At 33.0% G+C, this 21,300-nt stretch overlaps 3 protein-coding genes across 4 annotated transcripts; 2 read left to right on the top strand and 1 right to left on the bottom strand.

Annotated features, from left to right (window-relative positions):
- The first annotated feature begins 43 nt into the window (after window positions 1-43).
- LOC144855916 (ruvB-like 1) lies at window positions 44-5,645 on the top strand. 2 transcript variants are annotated; one of them, XM_078713869.1, is made up of 9 exons: window positions 44-261; window positions 2,822-3,041; window positions 3,135-3,218; window positions 3,509-3,666; window positions 3,767-3,916; window positions 4,025-4,287; window positions 4,395-4,497; window positions 4,666-4,757; window positions 5,292-5,645. In XM_078713869.1, exons 1-9 carry the CDS (start codon window positions 121-123, stop codon window positions 5,449-5,451), a joined length of 1,371 nt encoding a protein of 456 aa, XP_078569995.1. In that variant the 5' UTR covers window positions 44-120; the 3' UTR covers window positions 5,452-5,645. The 2 variants fall into 2 exon arrangements, with proteins under 2 accessions (XP_078569995.1, XP_078569996.1); XM_078713870.1 differs by lacking the exon at window positions 5,292-5,645 and adding an exon at window positions 4,893-5,201.
- A 76-nt stretch (window positions 5,646-5,721) lies between these two features.
- Window positions 5,722-8,154, bottom strand: LOC144855917 (synaptotagmin-1-like). Its single transcript, XM_078713871.1, has 7 exons — window positions 7,791-8,154; window positions 7,443-7,640; window positions 7,098-7,352; window positions 6,810-6,983; window positions 6,625-6,701; window positions 6,219-6,348; window positions 5,722-6,058 (listed from the first exon to the last, which is right to left on the bottom strand). Exons 1-7 carry the CDS (start codon window positions 7,983-7,985, stop codon window positions 5,858-5,860), a joined length of 1,230 nt encoding a protein of 409 aa, XP_078569997.1. The 5' UTR covers window positions 7,986-8,154; the 3' UTR covers window positions 5,722-5,857.
- A 1,591-nt stretch (window positions 8,155-9,745) lies between these two features.
- On the top strand, window positions 9,746-21,115 carry LOC144855197 (uncharacterized). Its single transcript, XM_078713009.1, has 34 exons — window positions 9,746-9,841; window positions 9,993-10,024; window positions 10,203-10,260; window positions 10,439-10,501; window positions 10,594-10,636; window positions 10,779-10,885; window positions 10,978-11,064; window positions 11,243-11,301; window positions 11,409-11,549; window positions 11,644-11,712; window positions 11,954-12,197; window positions 12,324-12,461; window positions 12,693-12,862; window positions 13,037-13,130; window positions 13,255-13,308; window positions 13,480-13,581; window positions 13,735-13,863; window positions 13,976-14,110; window positions 14,200-14,328; window positions 14,416-14,550; window positions 14,632-14,820; window positions 14,926-15,024; window positions 15,111-15,230; window positions 15,340-15,426; window positions 15,547-15,711; window positions 15,901-16,062; window positions 16,770-16,907; window positions 16,990-17,079; window positions 17,198-17,329; window positions 17,836-18,021; window positions 18,148-18,331; window positions 18,567-18,621; window positions 18,733-18,952; window positions 20,058-21,115. Exons 1-34 carry the CDS (start codon window positions 9,746-9,748, stop codon window positions 20,178-20,180), a joined length of 4,035 nt encoding a protein of 1,344 aa, XP_078569135.1. The 3' UTR covers window positions 20,181-21,115.
- Window positions 21,116-21,300: the final 185 nt, after the last annotated feature.

Genomic DNA, 21,300 nt, shown 5'->3' with positions numbered 1-21,300 from the left:
TTTGGTAAAAATGTGGTTAGGAAAGTTATGATTTGCCGAATAATAGAGAAGCAGTCATTTTACGCTCCATGTGTGAATTGTCCTGTTGTTGTCGATTTGTTTACCTAAAAACATATAAAAATGAAGATCGAAGAAGTAAAAAGTACTACAAAAACACAAAGAATTGCATCACATAGCCATGTGAAAGGGCTAGGTTTAGATGAAAGTGGTTCTGCTATACCTACAGCTGCAGGATTAGTTGGTCAAGAAATGGCGCGGGAGGTAAGCTCCTCGATCCTCGCGAGAGTCCTTTTTTGTTATAGCTAGCCAGGCCGGGAGGCCTAGCCCACCACCAGTCCCAGTTTAGGCTACCCTAGCCTAGGCTAGCTAAAGTCAGCCCCAATGTAATAATGTGGATAAGCCTGGCGGACAGGCATACAAATGAAACAAATGGTTATGGTATATGTATTTAAAGCCTCGCTCTAAGGCCTACCTCTACTATCTAGAATACTCTCGAATTCAAGAAACGTTTTTTAAGAAGAAGAAGAGGGATGCTACTATTAAGTATCTAAAGTAGAACTAGTATTACTAATAATAAAATACGACCTGCCAGCCTCTTACGCCACTTCATTAAATTGAGGTGGCGTTTAATGGGATGCTAGTCAAGTCGCCCCATCGCAAAGTCGCCCCATACAAAGTCGCCCCTTACACAGTCGCCCCATCGCAAAGTCGCCCCAAAACAAAGTCGCCCCGACACAGTCGCCCCATCGCAAAGTCGCCCCATCGCAAAGTCGCCCCAACGCAAAGTCGCCCCATCGCAAAGTCGCCCCATCACAAAGTCGCCCTATCGCAAAGTCGCCCCAAAACGTTAAAAAATAGTTTACAAGTGCGTAGGTAAAATGTCGCAATGATACACAAAATAACACGGAACGTGTATGCATAAAAGGGGAAGCCCCGCCCCGCCATGTAGTCTCAGGTTACACGATCGGCACGCACCCCCATAATCAGAGAGGAAACCCCGACTAATCACTCCGCGGTCGCACTAACGTGCTAGCTTACCAGACAGAGGGAATCCCCCGTAATTACTCCGCCGTTGTCGCACTACAACGCACCATCTGAAGATGGGGAAACCCCGCCGGAGTTTTACGATGATATCAGTCGCGTTCGAAATCGGTCGCGTTTAATTTTGGTCCCGATAAAATGATGTTATACAATCTAGATTATTTTTACTTTGGTCGATGAATATTTATTATTATTATTAGGCCTATATTAATAATTGATTTTTGTTTCTATTTTACAGGTCAGTATGATGAGAAAGATGTGTGCCTTAAAAAATGACAATTTGTAAACATAGTTTAAGATTATAGTATTATCCAGCATAATGTCATTTAACAGTACATAATTATTTAAATGTGAAATATTTTATAGGAAACGTAGGCTGCGTCTGTGTCTTTTATTTTATATGCAACAAATTACGTAAAACAATTTATTTATAAACATTCAGTTTACTATTATATACATAGTATTACAATGAACATTGATTCTAAGCCTGGAAAGACAATCCCATCATTATATCCATTATAAAATTGCATCATATCACCACTATATGTCGTAAATGATTACGTGCGTGTGTGTATTCGCCGTACGTCCGTGTACGTATTATTCCGTGCCTCTTCACTGTCTTGTTTAATTTAAAATTAAATATACACCCGATATGAGGATATTTATTAGGCATGATAATTAGAATGTTCTATAACCAAAAGGGTTGAAAAAAATTTCTTCAGTAAAATGATCATTGTGCTGTTGAATAAAAGGCGACTGGCCATCTGAAACATTCTCTGAAACCAATCGGAGCTGCGCCTTCTGGTATCTGTTTCCTCACAGCTGCTACGTCTTTCTGCTGACCGTCGGGGATTCCCCTTTTTAAAAAACACGCACACGATACTGTACGATGGTTTTTCCATGGTCAAAATGTAGCGTTTTAAATTTTACTAAAATACCTGCATGTAAAACAATCATGTCGGCGATGAAATTTTTTTTTTTTTCTTTATTTTGAAAAGTCATTATAAAATTAAGACACATAACTTGTCAATAAATGCAAAATGATCAATAAGTAGCCTATAACACTCATTGTCTTACAACACTGTTATTGTTTTAACTACTGTAAATCTATACGAAGGCCTACTACACATTTATACATTTATTATATTATCCTAAAAATGAGCTGGTATCCACGCGTAGGTTGAAGAAAGATTCGTAATTGTGGCTCTGGTAACTAATTTTAAAATCATATTAAATTAACATTTTTGAAACTATAAATCAGGGATAATCTTTTTAGAACTTTCAAACAAGGGACTAGGCCTATTTCTTTAATGATTTTTAAAAAGCACATCACTCCATTAAAACCTGTAAAATAAAAATTAAAACACAAATTATGTATATAATAGGATAAACATTATAATGTATACGACCAAAGTAACAACGCAATCGATAGCAAACGCAACCGACTACAGCGTACTACTAGCGGCGGCGCTTCATAATCATACCGAAAGCCGTGGGCGACTTTGCGATGGGGCGACTTTGCGATGGGGCGACTTTGCGTTGGGGCGACTTTGCGTTGGGGCGACTTTGCAATGGGGCGACTGTGCCGGGGCGACTTTGTTTTGGGGCGACTTTGCGATGGGGCGACTTTGTATTGGGCGACTTTGTATGAGGCGACTTTGCGATGGGGCGACTTGACTGGATCCCGTTTAATGGTGAGTAGATAGGCCTAGTAATAGTTAAGTTAGGCCTATTTCTTAATTGCGTCTACACTAAATATCATATAATGTTGGTTATTTAGGCTGCTGGGGTAGTGGTTGAATTAATTCGATCTAAGAAGATGGCTGGCCGTGCAGTTTTGTTAGCAGGTCCGCCTGGAACAGGAAAGACTGCCCTTGCTCTGGCTGTTGCTCAAGACCTTGGGAGCAAAGTGCCATTTTGTCCAATGGTTGGCAGCGAAGTATTCTCAACGGAAATTAAGAAGACTGAGGTACTCATGGAAAATTTCAGGAGAGCAATTGGTAAGACAACTAAACTGAAGCTAATGTTCCCGATGGTATATTAACTAATGACCAGTGATATTGTGTATTTACTATGGCTTTATTTTTATACAGGTTTAAGAATCAAAGAAATGAAAGAAGTTTATGAAGGGGAAGTTACAGAGTTGAAGCCATGTGAAACTGAAAATCCCATGGGAGGTAAAAACTTCAAATACATCATACAAAGTCACAAAATACAAAGTTCCTTAATAATTTAAATTTTGTTGGGTTAAAGGTTGGTCTATATATAGATACCATAACTAGTTAATTTGTTTAATAAAGTACTGTATTTAAACATTTAGAAAAACAAAAATTGTCTTCAGTGGATGTTATTTAATATTAAAAATTGAAATGTATTAATGTTTTAAAATGAAGGGTCTGCTCCAATCATTAGTGATTGGGGTATAATTTACATTCATCGCATATTTAGTTAGTTTGAATATTGACAGGATATGGTAAAACTGTTAGTCATGTTGTGATTGGTCTAAAGACAGCTAAGGGAACAAAACAACTTAAGCTGGATCCATCAATATATGAGAGTTTACAAAAAGAGAAAGTTGAAGTTGGTGATGTCATCTACATTGAAGCCAATAGTGGAGCTGTCAAAGTAAGATCGATCTTTATGATTTAAACAAAAACAATTATAATTTATAAAGAAAAACATTCTACCTTTAGAATTATGATAAATTGCATTTCAACTTTTTCAGAGACAAGGAAGATCAGACACATTTGCAACAGAATTTGATCTTGAAGCAGAAGAGTATGTGCCATTACCAAAAGGTGATGTACACAAGAAGAAGGAGGTGATCCAAGATGTTACATTACATGACTTAGATGTTGCTAATGCTAGACCACAGGTAAAGCACACAATTGAGCCATACATACAGGTATACCATATGTAATACTAATTGACTGACATTTTATTTAACAATTTAAAATTGTCAACATCATATTTTTTAATATAGGGTGGACAAGACATTATGTCTATGATGGGACAGCTAATGAAACCCAAGAAGACTGAGATTACAGATAAATTACGTAAAGAAATCAACAAAGTAGTCAACAAATACATTGATCAAGGTGTTGCTGAGCTTGTGCCAGGTGTCTTGTTTATTGATGAGGTTCACCTGCTTGATATAGAATGTTTCACCTACCTGCATAAGGCTCTTGAATCAGCTCTATCACCAATTGTTATCTTTGCTACTAATAGAGGTAGAACACCTATCAGGTAACTACTGCACACTACCCAACAGAACTAATCTCTACACATTAAATCATCTTTGTATAAATTACATATAAAAATAATCTGAAATACATTTGTTTTTCTACTTTAAGAGGAACTGAGGACATTGTAGCACCACATGGCATGCCCCTTGACCTCTTAGATCGTGTACTTATTATTAGAACACTTCCATATTCACAAGTTGATATGGTCCAGGTAAGTACCACATTTAATCTTTTGTGTGCTTAGTGTTAAATAGAACAATGTATAGAAATACTGTACATGAAATATTTTAACTATATTATTATACGCTTGTATACAGGCTAATGTTATTAGTAGAGTTGTATACAAGGTGATGTTATTTTAAAATATCTCGTTTTGCAGATTTTGAAGATAAGAGCAGAGATTGAAGGGATTCGGATCGGAGATGAACCCCTGCAGATGTTGGGAGAGATAGGATCCAAGACCACACTCAGGTTTCTATTTACTAAACTTGATTCATTTCAAGCAAATATGAATGAATAGGGTATTCAATTATGGACCACTGTCACTGTACAGGTCCCGACGCCAGCCAGTCTATTTAGTTTCTAGTATTATGTTCTTTTTATCAGATATGCTGTACAGCTCCCGACGCCAGCCAGTCTATTTAGTTGCTAGTATTATGTTCTTTTTATCAGATATGCTGTACAGCTCCCGACGCCAGCCAGTCTATTTAGTTGCTAGTATTATATTCTTTTTATCAGATATGCTGTACAGCTCCCGACGCCAGCCAGTCTATTTAGTTGCTAGTATTATGTTCTTTTTATCAGATATGCTGTACAGCTCCCGACGCCAGCCAGTCTATTTAGTTGCTAGTATTATGTTCTTTTTATCAGATATGCTGTACAGCTCCCGACGCCAGCCAGTCTATTTAGTTGCTAGTATTATGTTCTTTTTATCAAATATGCTGTACAGCTCCTGACGCCAGCCAGTCTATTTAGTTGCTAGTATTATATTCTTTTTTTTATTAGATATGCTGTACAGCTCCTGACGCCAGCCAGTCTATTGGCCAAGGTCAACGGCAAAGATGTCATAGGAAAAGAAGAGATTGAAGAAATCAATGAATTGTTTTACGATGCTAAATCATCAGCTAAGATATTGGCTGCCCAAGAAGATAAATACATGAAATGAGGACAAATTCTTTTAAGCCAAGTATTTACACAAGGTATTCTATTCAAACGTAATTTACTCACGTCAACAAACTTGTGTAATTACTATAAATACAAATCATTTGTTTTTTTTGCGGATAAAACCAGTGTTCTTTTTGTAAATTTGGATTTCTTTTGTATATAAAACAATGGTAAACACAAACTAGCTTCTTTGTAATTTGTAAAACTTGTTGAAAGTTGAATAAGTTGTTTTTCTGTTGAACTATAAAATAATTGAGAACACTTTCTCTTTATTAAAATACAAATTATTAACATGATTACAATGTTCTAGATTTAATATATACAAGTTCTTGTAGCCATTCCATGGACCTTGTTGATTTCTATCTTGGATATGTGAATTCACTAGTGTTGATTTGCATGGCAGATTTCTAGATTGCCATTCCATCAACAATACGAATTCTTGCAGAAGAACCAGCTTTCCTACTAGAGACTGTTACCACCTTATTTCCTGTGTGTTTTTGAAAGATCAATTTAGGATATCGATTGATTGAATGTGCATACATAGCTTCGCGGAACTCTTGCACTGTTGCTGTTTGTGACCACTTCGTCCTCACTTTGTTGGAGTTTTTCTGCACAGAATTAAAACCAATGTTTAAGATTAGATTTAATAGGTATTTTTTATATTGTACAATTTACAAACATTAAATGATATGGCTGTAAAACGCCAGATTGTGCATTTATAAATTGTGTTTCTAATGATTAAACTTGTTTGGATTGAATTGTACTTACCAGGTCAGCCAGGCGGAATCTACCTGCATAGCCAACGCTGGTGTCAAGGTTCAAAAGGTCAATAAATATTTGACCCATAGCATCCGTTTCCCCTACAAATGCCTTGTCTAGCACATGTAGTACAATATATCTACAAAAAGAAAATTGTAATCAGCTTGAAATAAACACACTTTAACTGTGGGTTAGCCAGCTGTTGTAAATTACTTACCTACTACCAAGTTCTTTAAATAAACACACTTTAACTGTGGGTTAGCCAGCTGTGGTTGTTACTTACCTACTACCAAGTTCTTCAAATAAACACACTTTAACTGTGGGTTAGCCAGCTGTGGTTGTTACTTACCTACTATCAAGTTCTTCAAATAAACACACTTTAACTGTGGGTTAGCCAGCTGTGGTTGTTACTTACCTACTACCAAGTTCTTCCTCTGCTACTGGAAAATCAAATGTCTCATTCCATACAGGATCCAAAGTGTTTTTGACAACCTATAAAACAGGAATCCATTAAAGCATCTTAAATTGTAATATATTTATTATTTTGGCTCCCCAATAAATAGTATGTATGTGTAGTGAATAAAAGCACAATTACGGTACCTTTGTCTGTTCAACTTTTGCTACTCCAGGTATGATGACCTTTACGTAAGGGCATGGTAATTTATCTGGATCACGACAGACTAGCTGACTTGCTCCTATTATGCTAACGTGAAGTGTATCTGGCAGTTGAAACTGCAAACCTATCTCAAGTTCTCCTTTAATGTCCAAATCAGTCTGTAAATTAACAATTAAACTGTAAAGTGAATGTGCAGTCTATTTGATAACAGAATTTATATTGTATGTTTGATTTGTATAAATTTATGTTTTGGACTACGCCCAATACTGTACCTCTGCTTGTAGTGTGTACCACTCGGTAGATACTTTAGACAAGTCTGTGTCGGCCAATGAAATGATCTTTTCTCCCATAAAATCGTCCTTCCCCATGGGGTCATGACTCATCACCTGCGCCCTCAACTGTGTATCACTTAAGTCTTCTGGTAACACTTTAAACGTTAAGATCTCGTTGTACGTTGGACTTAGACTTTTTGTCACAACTGAAGTTGACTTGGCACCATCTGAGTAACTATCGGGAATCACATCAAGCTAAATGGAATCATTTGTACAAATATTAGTTCTGGAAAAAACATTTAAAAACTAGAAATTATTACCACCAGCAGAAGTCACTATACAAACCTTTATGTAAGGATCTGAGGCTTTTCCTCTTAAGTCTTTTGCACTTAAGTCTCTTGCTGAAACCACTTTAACCAAAAGAAGTTGACGTCTTACATCGTATTTCAAAGATAATTTGACATCACCTTTTGCATCACCCAATGTCTTCATAACACTTGGATCCATTCGCTTGTACAACTGCTTCAGGATGTAAATACTCTCCTAAATAGAAACATCATTTGAAATTAAACTTTTTACAATACAAGTATGTTTTTATGAATAATGATATTAAATGGGATAGGCCTATTTAATTTTATATTAAGTTTGTTTTAATCCATGTAATGAATACTATTGTAATTAATGATGTGGTACCTCATAACCATCGTAATCTGTATCCTCTTCAACATCCCAAAATGGATGGTCATGTCTACGTTTATTTTGCTTTGGTTTTGATGTCATTACTCGAGCAAGTCGTGCAACTCTATCATCTGCTGAATCTATAGGATCTCTTCCTATTGACGTTGGACCAGTTGTAGGTGCCGTTGGTTGACTTGCATTTCCGCCCATTATTATCGCTTTTTGCGATATAAATAACTAGTTGAAATATGCTTATGTATAACTAAGTATTTCAATAAACATCCAGATCTTAAATTTAAAAATAAATCCGAATAATTCCATCAAGTTTACAGCAAAATAAAAACTGAATTTGGAACCTTCACGTTGTTTACATCCCGATGACGTAGTTTACTGTCGGCAAGCCAACACATTATAGAGGGCGGTTTTTGTCATTAATACAAAGATCTTATAGATTAATATAATTTTTTTATGAGGGCGCTACATGTGAAAAGTGCGAGCTCGACTCGACTCACCTATGACCCGGCCGTACGTACGACGTAGACATACTCCCGAAAAATAATACATTTATTTTCAATGTTAAATTAAAATAATGGAAGCTTTTCGTAGACTACGAAAAAAGACGAAAGATACCGTAGACAGCGTAAGTTTTTTATTAATTTGAAATCGTTTGTTCTATAAAGAAGGTATTAAAACCTACTAGGCCTAGCTAGGCTAGGCCCAGGCCTACTCTAGTCTAGGCCTAGCTAGACTTGGAGTAGGGAGGAGGCCCTCTCTGCTGGCTCTGCTGCTGGTGGTCTGCCAGGGATATCCTGGCTGTATATCTGTGAGAGTCCTACTAGCTAGGCCTAAGAATAAGATTATCTATACTAAAACACTGCTAAAGTTTTGTTATGCTCGCTTTACAGTCCAGACAAGAATCCCAATCTAACCAATCAACATCGGTACATGATGTCTCTGTAAGTAAATTATTAATATTATTATTAAGTAATTCATAATGTTTGTCCATTCATTCATTACAATCATTTTAATGTTTAGTAGTACAGTAGTAGTAGTATAATAATAAATATATTGAAAGAGTATGTGGTATATTCTAAATTTGATTATCATGTTCAAAATGTATTTCATATGTGGTCATCATATACATCTAGGCCCTACATCATACATGTCTAATTTGGCATCATCACACAGGGTTTTATCTGTCCACAATGTATGATATCGATGAAGTCAGCAGAAGAGTTGGAGACACACTGGCAGAGAGATCATGATTCTACAACAAACCAAGATTCAACTAAGGTATAGAAGGCGCTACTACATACAGCTTTTACTAATTGTAATGGTTCTACTTTACTAACCACTACTTTTATATATTCAAACAAATTTTATTGAAAATAGATTGAGTTGTAAATGTACTAGTGTTTGTTTAAATTGTGTTTTTGGGAAACTAACTGTTTTATTGATTACAGTATAATATCATTTATTGACCATTTGATTAAACTTTACATCATTGGGATTTCATTAGAAACTAAGATTTAGTTAGGATTCTATGAATGAATTCATTTTAATTCTACATATTTTTTTCCCTATAATTTCAGGCAGCTGAGGTGTGTTTTAATTTACTTTTTTTACTTTGTTTTTTTTGTATATTTCTCTCTTTTACTTCAGACAACATTATTGTTTTGAGTATTGCATAATTTCAACACATATCTTTTAGTGTTTATAGATAAATTGAGTTTACTTGCATTAAGTAGATTAAAGGTGTATGCATCATTTAAACAATTTACTACCAAACTGAAAGCATATTGAGAAACTTTAAAAGTAGTTATTGTTGGCAATGGGCTTCTTTTATTTACTATATATTGAGCATGGTTATTCATTTTTTATTTTAGCATGTTTTTTTATAGCTGTAAATCTCTAAATCTGTGTGTTTATCAAGCATTGTTTTCTTATAGGGGTTTATATGTCCACAATGTATGACTGCATTAACATCTGCAGAGGATTTACAGTCTCACTGGGAGAAGGTCCATGGTGTACCTCCTGCAACAGATCATGCTAGAAATGTAGCAGAGGTATGTGATGATTTAGTTATCAAAGAGTATAAGGAATTTGGACAACAGTTTATTTATAGATATATTTATAACAATTATTATTTTTTTACAATTAAGAAGGACAATGACATTAGTACAATCTGTCTTATTATTCTAATACAAATTATCTTTTTTTCTTCCTGCTTGTGCCGTCCAGCAGAATCGGTAAGACAAATTTAGATATTTTTCTAAACCTTAATTTAAAAATACACTGTAAATAAATCATATTATATTCAACATTGCTGTAAAACACTGTGGTTGGTTATCAATTGTCAGCCTACTATAACACAATGTCTAAAATCAATGTTGAAAGAGGAGTCAATTATATTTAAACTTTTTTCAGTGGTGGTGATGTTCTAGCTCTACGACAGGAAGTAGATGATCTTAAAGTTACATTAAAGGTATTGTTGTTGGTGAAGACATACAGCATCCATTATCCTCATTTATATTAAGGTCATACCATTTTAATATAACTACTTGGGATCAACAGCATTGTTATCATTTATATTAAGGTCATACCATTTTAATATAAATACTCAACAGCATTGTTATCATTTCAAATCATATTATTATTATTAGGAAGAAAAATGGTATACTGATGAACTTAAGAAAGAAGTAGATAGACTAACACAGCAAAGGGTGGTAAGTTTTATTCAGGGAATTATGTCATGAAAAAGTATTATAACATGAAAAATAAATAACAATAATGAAGTGTTTTTGTTTTCTATTTACAGAGTGAGGGCAGTGAATCTCAAAATGGTGTTAATTCAGAATTATGTAAGTATTTTATATTCTTTCAATATTTCCTTAAAATACTATACAATTCCTCATTCTAAATAACATATTGTACTTTATTTTATAAATTGTGTTATATTAAATGAATCCATTATACTATTATATGGATATATTTATTTTGTAGTGTCATCAGAGGTAGTTTTATTGAGGAAGCAATTGTTAGAGTCTATGGAGAATGCTAGTTCATTAAAACAACAGAAAGACAATATTGAACAAAAAACAGCCGTCTTGGTTAGTTAAACTTAATTACACCATTACTTAACTAAAGCAGTTGTACTTATATTTGCATTGATAATCTGATTTTATGATTATCCTTATGATAGGCTGGAGAAACAGCTAGTCTGAAAGCGCAAGTAGATGAAGAGAGAGGTCGTAGAATTGGTCTCGAGGAAAGGCTTAGAGAATCACAGGTAAGTTGTTTATTATCTTTATCATAGGCTGGTAATTACCTCAAATAAGAAGCTTGTCATTTTTATACACCATACGTTACATATGTCATGTCACATGAAAGTACTAAATGTTGGTTTAGTATAAGAATTTGAGTTAAACAAAATAAACACATTAATAATTACTGCTTTATGATAACAGATTGAAGTTACCGACACCCGTGCTCAGCTACGCGCAGTAGAGTCACAACTACTTCAAAGGTATATCTTGTTCTGTATTCTTAATTTAAACCTGATGATTATTACCAGAGATGATGATGTAATGTACAGCTTTGATAATAATTATTTTATATTATACTGTTACTTAGACCTGGTGCTGATGATGTAGTCGTCTTGAAAAAAGAATTAGTGTCTGTTCAGATGCTGATGGACAATTTAACACAAGAAAGTGAATCTGAGAAAACTGCGCTTCGTAAAGAGTTAGATCAACTTCAAGCAGAGCATGCAATGTATGTATCATTTAATTAGTCTAAATATCAATTAACATCATATATAATTATATTTAAACAAGTTTGTTATAGTTTCTAAATCTAATTTTTTCAGACTTAATGAAGAACTTAACAAAACAAAATCTTTATTGATGAATGCTCCGAAGGCTGAAGAGCTAGAACTGTAAGTTATTTTAACAAACTATTGGTTTATATAATCCTCTGATTCAATAAACATATTTGAAAGAATGTATTACTTATTTGAATAGGTTGAAAAATAGTTTGAGTGTAACAAGTACTGGAAGTCAACTAACATATTTAAAAGAATGTATTACTTATTTGAATAGGTTGAAAAATAGTTTGAGTGTAACAAGTACGGGAAGTCAACTAACATATTTAAAAGAATGTATTACTTATTTGAATAGGTTGAAAAATAGTTTGAGTGTAACAAGTACTGGAAGTCAACAAATTCAAGAACAAATGCAAGTTAACAACCAGAGAAATATTGAATTACAAGAACAGGTATCAAAGATGGAGATAGTTGTGAAGGAGAAAGAAGCGGCATTAGAACGACAGCAGAAAGATACTGCGTTTACTCAACAGCAACAACAACAACAATTACAAGATGTTATGATTAATGTCAAAGAACTTGAAGATGACATCCAACAAGTAATTATTATAATTATTGGTTTCATACATAATGTATTAACTAATATAGTGTTTGTTCATATATAAGTGGATTACCATAATTAAGTTATGTCAGTTTATATTTTGTAAACAACTTGATATTTACAGATGCAGAGAGTAATAAAAGAAAAGGAAGTCGCAGTTGAAAAGTTGGAGCAGAAGTTAGCAGAGAGTGACCAACAAGCCAATGAGAGTGTTTTAGAAAAGGACCAAGAAATTAGGAATTTACAATTGCAAGTAACCAAAGTATGTATCTTGTTACTAACTGTATTCACCATAAAGTGATAAAAACAAGTAGAAAATGGTGCTTGAAAGAAAACATTCTTTAGAATCACAGAATGAAGACTGCCCTCTATATTTTAATTGTACAATTTATTGTCTTTACAATGGTACTGTTGTGCACTTGTGTATACTGTAAATCATTTATGTTATGTTAAGAATTTGAGCTGCATTGATTCAGTAGTGAATTACATTTAGGCACAGAATCAGATAAAAGAGAAAGAATCAAGTAACGACGACCTTTCACAACAATTAGTAGAAACTCAGCAGCAATATCAGATGGAATCCAACAATAATAATGAACTCAAGACAGAGTTAAGAGAAAAACAAATTAATATTGAAGAACATTTACGTCTCATTCATGCCAAGTAAGTTTTAAAACTATTTTTTAAGCTAGATTGAAAATCTTTTAAAATTGTTAACATTCAATAATTGAAACTCAGTAAATGTGTACACTGTTTCAAACTATATTTCTTGATCCTGATAAAATGTCTATGTCTAAATATACAATATTGTTTGTAATGTGATGTGTTATTGTTAAGAACAATGCAGTTATTAGAAGTAGAGGGAACTTTACAAGTTCAGAAACAGAATACTGAGAAAATGGAGAAAGAAAGAAGAGAATTACTACTTCAGGTAGAAATTGTGTTTTTTTTAATTGAATGTTGGTTGGTTGGTTAGATTTGTACATTAATTTGTAAAAAGAAAAGGCCATATCATTTTGTATTGGAAAGTAATTTAAACAAATGCTTGATTTTAGATTGAACAAGGCGAGGGAGCTAGCACAGCAATAAATCAACTAAAGGAAGACAATGTAAGATTAATTCACTTTTACTGGCAGCCCAAATTATAAAAACGTGATTCAAAAACGTAAAACTGATTTCATTTTAATTACAGACAATGTAAGATTAATTCACTTTTACAGGCAGCCCAAATTATAAAAACGTGATTCAAAAACGTAAAACTGATTTCATTTTAATTACAGAGTAGTTTGCGTGACCAAGTTACAATGTTAAATGAATCTAAAGACACATTGGCTGAAGAACAGAGAAGTAAAGAAGAGGAATTGCACAAGCATATACAGGAGGTAATGTACACACAATTGTACTGTTATACTGCTTGAGGTTTAAACTGGTTATACTAGCATATACAGGAAGTAATTTACATACAACTGGTTATACAAGCATAATATGCAGGATGTTAGTTGTACTGTTACTTTTAAAATGTTGCTTTATTACAGAATAAATCATTGATTGAAGAATTGAATGACAAGATTGAAAAATCAAAAAGCAACCTAGATGATCTAAACACTAAGCTTAATTCTTCTCAAGAAAAAACATCTTCTCTTCAAGCAGAACTAAATACAAAGGTAAGGAAATAATAGAAAGGATAAGAAGGATTCTTTAATACAAACATGTCGTGAACTCAATGATTTACAAAGTCATTACCTAAAATAAATTTGATTATGAACTTTATTTTAGAATGAATTGATCTTAGCAACTGAAGCTTCTATGGCAACACAGCGTGCAGATCTTGAATCTCATATTAAGACGTCCCAGCATGCATTGCAAGATAGACAAAAGGATGTAGTTAAACTCCAGGAGCAGGTGGATAAGGTGCATTTTATTTATTTATATTGAATCATCAGTTGCTCAGTGAAATAATAAGTTATCAGTTGTACTACAAAATGTGTTTATTTTTATAGATGACTGTAGAACTAAATGAAAAGAAAGATGAATTGATTGCTGCTGTTACAAAGTGTAAGGAAACTCAAGAAAAACTAACATCATCTGATCATAAGATCCAACTTTTACAAGCAGATGTACAAGAAAAGGTAAAATATTCAATTGTTATAGTGACAAAAATGTCATGGATGCAGAATAAGTTAAAAAGAAGATAAAAACAACCTATTTAATTTCAGGCTGATTTATTGGTGTCGACTGAGACTGCTAAATCGTCTCTTAAAGGAGAAATGGAAAACCAGCTAAAAACAACACAAGTAGCACTTGCAACAAAGTCTAAGGATTATGACGACCTTGCTAACAACTTTCAAGAGGTACTCATTTTTTAAATACATTGGTTGATTAAAGTAAACATCTCCGCTATGCAGTTCATTCTCACTTGTGCTTTTCATTAGGTAACGTTAGCCTTAGGAGCTACTAAGTCAGAACTTGGCACTGTTCAAAACAATCTGTCAGATGTTAGTTTAAAACTTGAATCTGAGAAAGAAGCTAGAAGCAAAGTTGAGGAGCAACAAAGGTTAACAGAGGAATCTCTGCAAAGTAAGGTTGATGAAAATGATGCCCTTCACAAAGAAATTAAAAAGGTATTTACAACAAAAAATGATCTACCACCAATTGGTAAAACAAGGTTATTACTGTGTAATGGGTTTTTAATGAAGATTATTATTAAAATGCTTTTGTATTTTTAGTTAAATGAGCAAAGTACAGCAAACATGGAAAGAATGCAGATTGAACTTGATGGCATTAAAACAACTTTCACAGAAACACGATCTGAAATGCAGCAACAGGTAACTATTAACTAAATTAAATAACTAGCACATTAACATTTATTAAACAATTCAAAAGTGTTCATTTCAACAATTTTTTCAAAAAGGCAGATAAATTAAAACAGCAAAATGATGAACTACAAACAAGCTTGAGGAAAGAAAAGGAATCATTAGAAATGAAAGAAAAAGAATTAGAAGAAAGTAATCACACTCATGAAGAACATAAGGTAGACAATTCTAATATTTTCCTCTCGATGATTTAAGATTAACAGAAAAATGGTACATGTAGTGTTATATATATTGTGTGGAAATGTCAATTTTATTTTTTTGTTGTAGGTTTCATTGATGAATTCTGCGACTGAAAAGCTAAATGCTTCTCAAAAGGACCTATCCATTGTACAACAGCAGTTGCTGGAGACAAAGGTATGTTTTAACAATGTTAATGTTATATGTTGCACAGCAGTTGCTGGAGACATGTTTTAACAACCAGTTGAATATTTTATTGTTCAGTCTTTAAAATTGTAAATAATCTTTCTTTTATAGACAATCTTAGCTGAAAAGACACAAAGTGAACTTGAACTTCAAGAGCTTATTGTCAAAGAAGGAAATGAAAAAGTAAAGTTGCAACAATCTTTAGAAACTGAGATAAATCAGGTAGCTGTGTTGAAAGAACAATTTACACAACAAGACCAAAGTCTTGCGCAAAAGGTAACAAACCATTTCAAATAATTTACACAAGACCAAAGTCTTGCGCAAAAGGTAACAAACCATTTCAAATAATTTACACTTTAATAATAATGTTTATATCAATGAAGGATGAATGAGGAATTTAGTTGAGACATTTTGCATTTATTGGTAGGTGAATTTAGTTGACAGACATTTTGCATTTATTGGTAGGTGAATCAAGCGGAACAACTTCAACAGCAACTTTTCAGTAAAGAAGAAATACAAAAAGACTTGCAAAGAAAGATAGAGGTACTTCAGAAAGAAGTGTCAAAGCCTTGTGATATGTGTCAAAATTATGAAGCTCAAACAGTGAAATTACAGAGTGTTATCAAGGTAGATATTTAAGCCATGCGATATGTGTCAAAATTATGAAGCTCAAACAGTGAAATTACAGAGTGTTATCAAGGTAGATATTTAAGCCATGTGATATGTGTCAAAATTATGAAGCTCAAACAGTGAAATTACAGAGTGTTATCAAGGTAGATATTTAAGCCATGTGATATGTGTCAAAATTATGAAGCTCAAACAGTGAAATTACAGAGTGTTATCAAGGTAGATATTTAAGCCATGCGATATGTGTCAACATTTTTTTTTTTAACCATATTTAATGAGGGTGATCCATCCAGCTATTGCTGATCATTAGGGACCCTCAGAGGTTCACAAGACAAACATATACACAAGATGCTCGACATAAACAAAGTCTTATTACAAGTCTTTGGGAGTGGAGTAATTTGGTCCTTAGAAAAAATCCTGACATGTGACGGGACTTGAACCCAGGACCCTTAGAGTGGTAGCCAAGCATCATAACCACCAAGCCACAACTCCACTGCAAAATTATGAAGCTCAAACAGTGAAATTACAGAGTGTTATCAAGGTAGATATTTAAGCCATGTGATATGTGTCAAAATTATGAAGCTCAAACAGTGAAATTACAGAGTGTTATCTAGGTAGATATTTAAGCCATGTGATATGTGTCCAAATTAGGATGCTCAAATATTTCTATTATTTTCAATGGTTGCAAATGGTTATTTATTATTTAGGAAGGAAATGAGAAGAGTTCTGCCCTTCAAGGTGATATTGAAAACCTACATGCAACACTGCTAACAACAGAACAAGAACTAGAGAAGGTACAGGGAAGTGAAGCGTCACTAAGAAGCAGTGTGGAAGGACTTCAAGAGGTGAGCAGGCCTAACTCTGACGCACACAGATTTGTGTTTTGCATGTTAAATACAGATAATGTCAATTCATTATTCTTTTCAGGTGAAGAACATTTTAGATGGTAAGATAGGAGATCTTGAAGAGGAACTAAAAGAGGCTGAAAATAAAAGAATGCAAGTTGAAGAAGACAAAGTAAGTTGTAGCACCACTGTCAGGTGAACGACCACTGACTGATTTATACCATACATTTACTATTCAAACATATAATACTAGCATATGATTTGAATAATTACTATTTTGTTTGATTTAGTTATCTTTTGAGAAGCAGCTGATTGAGGAAAGGTCAATAACAACTGACCTTAAGAATATTAAAGCCAGCGTAGAACAAGAACTTAGTCAAACTAAGACGTTAGCTGAAGAAGACAGACGGCAACAAATCAGTGTATGTTTTTTGTAAATTGTAATGCTATATACTCACAGTTCAATAATATTCATGTTTTATCTCTCTAGCTTGATGGTTTTCAATCTATTATTCAATTACAATAATATTGTTGATTACTCACATTCAATGCTATTCATGTTTTATCTCTAGCTTGATGGTTTTCAATCTATTATTCAATTACAATAATATTCATGTTTTATCTCTAGCTTGATGGTTTTCAATCTATTATTCAATTACAATAATATTCATGTTTTATCTCTAGCTTGATGGTTTTCAATCTGTCATTCAATTACAATAATATTGTTGATTACTCACATTCAATGCTATTCATGTTTTATCTCTGTAGCCTGATGGTTTTTAATCTATTATTCAATTACAATAATATTGTTATACACTGTTATATTACATGAACCATGACATACCCCCTCTATAATCGGGTTTAATTGTGAAAGTATATGTTATAAAAGTTTTAATAATTAATGTATTATTTGATGATAATTTGATAGGAAATTACAAGTCTTCAAGAGGCAAAACAGTTACTAATAAAGCAAAAGCTAGAGCTACAATCTTCTATACAAAATTTGGAAACAAATCTTGAAAAATGTGAAGGTGATCACACAGAAACGAAAGAAGTTAGCAAGAAAGTACAGGCTATGCTAAGAGATGAGTCTGCTGCACTTCAAACAAAACTTGTAAGATTAAGATTTTATATGCAAGAGATAGCTTAGTTCAGTTAAACAAATTATAAACTAATTATAAATAAAATAATCTGTTGGATAATCCTTTCGAATGTCTTTAATTTCCATTTTTGTATCAAGGCTGCTGAATCCAAATTGAGAACAGAGTTGCAGTGTGAAAAGGAAGAAATAGAACAACGTTTAGAGCTTCAGATTACAGCTCTAAATGAGAACCTAGGAACATTACGACGAGATCTAATGCAAGCAGAAATCAGCATCAAAGAACATGAAAAGAATAATGATGATTTACGTGGTGAAATGGCAGGTAAAAAAAGAGTGATGTATTTGTCATATTCTTAGATTTATAATGAGATAACACAATGATATTAATGCAGTGATTCTTTATTTCTTTATAATCATTCTTATACTGTATGTAATGGCAGGTAAGAAAAGAGTTGCAAGTGACGTATTTGTCGTAATCTTAGATTTGTAATGAGATAACACAATGATATTAACGCAGTGATTCTTTATTTCTTTAAAATCATTCTTATACTCTACAGTTCAAGAAGCTACGATACAAAATAATCAAGATGAAAGGCGAGCTTTATTAGAAAGGTAATCATTGTCTATTTCACATATTTTCTTTTTTTTTTCATGAATGTTGTTTTCAGTTTTGTTTATATTACAGATACTAGATTTAATAATATAATTTTGTGTAACATGTAGATGTCTGAAAAGTGAATCTGATGTTGAACGTCTTCAGGCGAAACAGCTGGAGATGCGACGGAAACTGGATGATGCAACTGCAGCCATGCATGAACTGGGTAGAGAAAATCAGAACTTACAAATTATAAGTACTCAAAAAATGGGAAGAAAATGGACTAGTGATGAGGAAGCAACAAACTGTATGAATTGTAACAAAGGATTCTCAGTTACAGTTAGAAAAGTAAGTCTGATGTACATGTGTGTATATGCATTGTAACAAAGGATTCTCAGTTACAGTTAGAAAAGTAAGTCTAATGTACATGTGTATATATGCATTGTAACAAAGGATTCTCAGTTACAGTTAGAAAAGTAAGTCTGATGTACATGTGTATATATGCATTGTAACAAATGATTCTCAGTTACAGTTAGAAAAGTAAGTCTGATGTACATGTGTGTATATGCATTGTAACAAAGGATTCTCAGTTACAGTTAGAAAAGTAAGTCTAATGTACATGTGTATATATGCATTGTAACAAAGGATTCTCAGTTACAGTTAGAAAAGTAAGTCTAATGTACATGTGTATATATGCATTGTAACAAAGGATTCTCAGTTACAGTTAGAAAAGTAAGTCTGATGTACATGTGTTTATGCATTGTAACAAAGGATTCTCAGTTACAGTTAGAAAAGTAAGTCTGATGTACATGTGTATATGCATTGTAACAAAGGATTCTCAGTTACAGTTAGAAAAGTAAGTCTGATGTACATGTGTATATGCATTGTAACAAAGGATTCTCAGTTACAGTTTGAAAAGTAAGTCTAATGTACATGTGTATATATGCATTGTAACAAAGGATTCTCAGTTACAGTTAGAAAAGTAAGTCTGATGTACATGTGTGTATATGCATTGTAACAAAGGATTCTCAGTTACAGTTAGAAAAGTAAGTCTAATGTACATGTGTATATATGCATTGTAACAAAGGATTCTCAGTTACAGTTAGAAAAGTAAGTCTGATGTACATGTGTGTATATGCATTGTAACAAAGGATTCTCAGTTACAGTTAGAAAAGTAAGTCTGATGTACATGTGTGTATATGCATTGTAACAAAGGATGTGTATGACGATCTCCATGATTGACCATACAGTACCAAGTAGTCAATCATTTTCTCTTCATTCAACGAATACAAAATAATTTTGTTATCTCTCCTTAAATAGTATTTAGTTCATTGCGGCCACTTTGAATGGGTAGCAAATTGCCTATAACAACCATTAAAATGATTAGATGTGTTTATGACACATACCATGTATTATAATGTCTAATAGTATCTGCATTGTTTATGTCTTCCAGCATCATTGTCGCAATTGTGGAGGTATCTTCTGTAACGAGTGTTCCAACAAGACCACAGTTTTAGCGTCTTCTAAGAAACCTGTTCGTGTTTGTGAAACTTGCTTTGATGAAACAAAGAAATGATTTCATTCTAGTCTTTCTTTTTTTGTTCAGTACTACTAATTGATATATTTTTCGATAGACATGAATTTATTTGATCGGTAATCATTACATATCCTTTGTTGATTATCTTCTTTTGTTATGACATAATATCTATTAAGTGAACTCAAATTATTTACACTATATATTATTTGATATTCTGTATTGTATATAAAATGATAATAGACCTATGTTAGATATATACAGCATGAAGATGTTTTAAAACTGTTTTATTATTAAATAGAATTTACTATAGATGGAATCTAGATCAGTACTTATTTACGGTAGATATGTGTTTAGTATAAAATTGTTACTAAGATTATTGTTTGTGTAATACACTCAAACTACTGCATGTGGCACTGCTTCTCAGTCAACAAATATATCAAATTATTTTAAATTCATTTAATATTATTAGTGTTTTGCTTGATTGTGTATCTTGTAATGGGCTTCCAGCAAAATGTATACCAACTTAATATCTTGTCTACTACCCTTAGTTGCTAAACAATATTCAATTACATACAGTATTACAAATTAATGTTTATTCACATGACCCACCTGTAAACTTGAAAAAATGTATTCTAGAATCCTTAGTTAACGTTGAAATAAACGGTACTGTATTTTAATTGTATATGTGAAAACACCAATTTTTATTATTCAATAATTTTGAAAACGAGTAAGATATAATAAGAACTGGTTATTTGAGTACTCAAGGTTCAGATTCAGTAAATATATTATAAAGAGAAGAGTGACATTACAATATATGTTGTTATACTCAACGTGATCAGGCTACGTTCATAACGTGATCAGGCTACGTTCATAACGTGATCAGGCTACGTTCATAACAGATATATGTTGATGGGTTTGAAAGCGTTACAAATGTAGTATTTAATCAGCTGAATAAAAGGTACTATATGATTATAGTTTATATCTTATATGTGAAATGACGTTGAAATACATGTAGACTACTGTAGTCGTAAGATTTGCATAATAAGCTAATGTTCGCTGTAATTATAGCAACTATTATAATATTATAATATTCCAATCAATGACTCACACCTGCTGCTGAGTGCAATTGAGTTGTAAAGTCCAATGTATGCAACAAGCA

This window comes from Antedon bifida, chromosome 11 (assembly GCF_963402885.1).
Source record: "Antedon bifida chromosome 11, ecAntBifi1.1, whole genome shotgun sequence".
Lineage (NCBI taxonomy): Eukaryota > Metazoa > Echinodermata > Crinoidea > Comatulida > Antedonidae > Antedon > Antedon bifida.
The sequence above is the reverse complement of the archived record's forward strand: the minus strand, read 5'-3'. Positions and strand labels throughout refer to the sequence as shown.

Bases quoted from the DNA above. Each gene is read 5' to 3' on its own strand.
- LOC144855917 (XM_078713871.1), bottom strand. From the start codon at position 7,985: ATGGGCGGAAATGCAAGTCAACCAACGGCACCTACAACTGGTCCAACG. The intron at 6,984-7,097 runs GTACAGTATTGG...GTTAATTTACAG, and splicing joins GGTACACACTACAAGCAGAG to ACTGATTTGGACATTAAAGG. The intron at 6,059-6,218 runs GTAAGTACAATT...AATTCTGTGCAG, and splicing joins GATTCCGCCTGGCTGACCTG to AAAAACTCCAACAAAGTGAG.
- LOC144855916 (XM_078713869.1), top strand. From the start codon at position 121: ATGAAGATCGAAGAAGTAAAAAGTACTACAAAAACACAAAGAATTGCA. The intron at 262-2,821 runs GTAAGCTCCTCG...TTGGTTATTTAG, and splicing joins GTCAAGAAATGGCGCGGGAG to GCTGCTGGGGTAGTGGTTGA. The intron at 4,288-4,394 runs GTAACTACTGCA...TTCTACTTTAAG, and splicing joins AGAGGTAGAACACCTATCAG to AGGAACTGAGGACATTGTAG.
- LOC144855197 (XM_078713009.1), top strand. From the start codon at position 9,746: ATGACTGCATTAACATCTGCAGAGGATTTACAGTCTCACTGGGAGAAG. The intron at 9,842-9,992 runs GTATGTGATGAT...AAATTATCTTTT, and splicing joins ATGCTAGAAATGTAGCAGAG to TTTCTTCCTGCTTGTGCCGT. The intron at 10,886-10,977 runs GTTAGTTAAACT...TCCTTATGATAG, and splicing joins AACAAAAAACAGCCGTCTTG to GCTGGAGAAACAGCTAGTCT.